Source organism: Primulina huaijiensis, unplaced genomic scaffold (assembly GCF_012295235.1).
Source record: "Primulina huaijiensis isolate GDHJ02 unplaced genomic scaffold, ASM1229523v2 scaffold207394, whole genome shotgun sequence".
In the NCBI taxonomy this organism is placed as follows: domain Eukaryota; kingdom Viridiplantae; phylum Streptophyta; class Magnoliopsida; order Lamiales; family Gesneriaceae; genus Primulina; species Primulina huaijiensis.
Genome location: NW_027354847.1, coordinates 1 through 2,795, shown reverse-complemented (window position 1 = coordinate 2,795; position 2,795 = coordinate 1). Strand labels below are relative to the sequence as shown.

The window sequence follows — 2,795 nt, the reverse complement described above, 5'->3', positions numbered from 1 at the left end:
TTTGTTTCTTTTGGTTGTTCGAAACATGGTGAAATTCATAACCTTAAACTGTGAGTTTTTATGGTTATGGTTTTTTTAGCTTACCCTTCCTCTCCAAGGACTTTGACTTTGTTATGTATTTTGTACAGTTTCAATACCATTTCTGGTTGAGTTATTTTTTTTTGCCTTGCCATTGAACATGTATGTGTATTCTGATTTACTTGAGTGGCGGATATAATTGTAATCTTCACTCAGTCTACTGGTATTTAGTATTATGAGAGACGTGAACTGGTGGAATTCTTTGTCCTTCTGCCGTAGAAGAAAATGTTGAAAAGATTGCAGCCTATTCGGCAGTGTACCAGTATCTATACCAACCTTAAAAATAACGTTGCAATCCCTTACTTCAAAAATGAACAGTCATTCAATGATCACATTAGCTCCTTGTGCAAGGAAAAGCTTTTCAAAGATGCCCTTCGAGGCTTTGACATTCTAGAACAAAATGAAGATTACATCATATATCCAAGTACCTATGCACATTTGATCTCTGCATGCGCATCTCTGAGGTCCCTGGAATATGGAAAAAGAATTCATGACCACATCTTGAAGTTCAACTTGCAACCTGATGTAATCCTTGAGAACCATATTCTTAACATGTACGGAAAATGTGGGTCTATGAAGGATGCTAGGAAGGTCTTTGATAACATGCAGGACCGGAATGTCGTGACTTGGACAGCACTTATTACTGGATACTCACTGAATGGTCCAGATATTGAAGCCATAAATTTATATATCCTCATGCAGCAGTTAGGTCATATGCCAGATCATTTCACTTTCGGCAGTTTGCTTAAAGCATGTTCAAGTGTGAATGATGCTGATTTTGCAGGGCAGCTGCATGCGCAGGTAGTTAAATCTGAATTTGGTTCCCACCTTATCACTCAAAATGCTCTCATCACAACGTATGCCAAGTTTGGTCAGATAAATGTTGCACGTGATGTCTTCTCGCGTATCAAATCAAAGGATTTGATTTCATGGAGTTCAATGATAGCCGGGTTTTCAAAATTCGGTTGTGAGTGGGACGCCCTTAGCTGTTTTAAGGATATGCTTATTTTGGGTACTTACCATCCAAACGAATTTATTTTTGGCAGTGTTTTTAGTGCTTGTGGCTTTCTTGGACAACCTGACTATGGAAGACAGGTACATGGTATAAGCATAAAATATGGTTTTGCAGGAGATTCTTTCACAGGTTGTTCTATGACAAATATGTATGCAAAATGTGGTTTCCTGAGTTCAGCAAAAACAGCATTCGATCTCATAGAAGTTCATGATACAGTGTCCTGGAATGCAATGATAGCGGGTTTTGCTAACGGTGGTGATGCGAATGAAGCTATGTTGATTTTTTCTGAGATGAGGCATTTGGGGTTGAAACCAGATGATATCACAGTTCGTTCTTTGTTATGTGCTTTCACAGATACATTTGCACTGTCTCAGGGGATACAGGTGCACTCCTCCATTATAAAGATGGGACTAGATCTCGAGATTTCAGTCTGCAACACGCTGCTTACAATGTATGCTAATTGCTCAAGTTGTGATGATTCGTATAAAATGTTTGAGGAGATTCGAAGCAATGCAGACCTTGTTTCTTGGAACGCTATTATTACAATGTGTATGCATCACAGACAGGTTGAAGAAGTTATATCATTGTTTAAAATGATGTTACTATTGTATGGGAAGTGTGACCATATCACGTTAGCAAATGTAATAGGGGCTTGCAGAAAAGCTGCCTTTTTGGAGATGGGAGGTCAGGTTCACTGCTATGCCGTGAAGTCTGGGATTTATTTTGATAATTTGGTTATGAATACATTGATTGATTTGTATACGAAGTGTGGATCTATTGAAAGAGGTAGAAAGCTCTTTGATTACATGGAAAATATTGATGTTGTATCCTGGAGTAGTTTGATTGTAGGGTATGCTCAATTTGGCTATAGTGAAGAATCTCTGAAACTTTTTAAAGAAATGAAGAAGCTAGGTGTAAAGCCAAATGAAGTGACGTTGGTAGGAGTTTTAACGGCTTGTAGTCATGTTGGACTGGTGGAAGAAGGGCTGCAATTGTTCAAATCTATGGAGAAGGAACATGGCGTAGTCCCCACAAGAGAGCATTATTCATGCGTCGTTGACTTGCTTGCTAGAGGTGGTCGCATCCATGATGCAGAAGATTTGATCAATAAAATGCCATTTAAACCTGATATTGTAACATGGAAAACTCTACTCGCTGCCTGTAAAACTCGTAATAATCTTGAGGTTGGAAAACGGGTTACTGAGAATATATTGAAGATTGATCCTTCCAATTCTGCTGCTCATGTGTTACTCTGCAGCTTGTATGCTTCCTCTGGTGATTGGGAAGACTTTGCCACATCTAGAAGTTTAATGAAAGAAAAGGGTGTGAAGAAAATTCCTGGTCAAAGCTGGATTGAAGTCAAGGACAGATTGCATGCTTTTTTAGCAAATGATGGAATTCATCCAGAGAGGGAAAAAATATATTCAATTTTAGACGAGTTGTGGTCACACATTCTCAATGATGGTTATATTCCAACATGGGAATATAGTTTGCTATTAGGATATGCCCGGTAAATCATACATCAGCATTAAGGGAAAGGCTCTCCATTATTGCACAGTTAAATTTTGGGTACTATTCTGTTACTTATTTTGTTTTTTGTAGTTTTGGTCATAGTTTGATATAAAATGATGGTTGTGCTTTTGATTCATGCTTGTATAGGTAAAACTTTCTAGAGTTCTATAGAAAATAAAACCAGTTCTAC

At 38.1% G+C, this 2,795-nt stretch overlaps 1 protein-coding gene across 1 annotated transcript; it reads left to right on the top strand.

The window, feature by feature from the left end:
• Window positions 1–11: 11 nt before the first annotated feature.
• LOC140966619 (pentatricopeptide repeat-containing protein At3g53360, mitochondrial-like) lies at window positions 12–2,755 on the top strand. Its single transcript, XM_073426877.1, has one exon. The coding sequence runs from the start codon at window positions 304–306 to the stop codon at window positions 2,605–2,607; it is 2,304 nt and encodes a 767-aa protein (XP_073282978.1). The 5' UTR covers window positions 12–303; the 3' UTR covers window positions 2,608–2,755.
• The last annotated feature ends 40 nt before the right edge of the window (window positions 2,756–2,795 follow it).

What these genes read in the sequence shown, in the direction of transcription:
- LOC140966619 (XM_073426877.1), top strand. Translation starts at nt 304, where the DNA reads ATGTTGAAAAGATTGCAGCCTATTCGGCAGTGTACCAGTATCTATACC.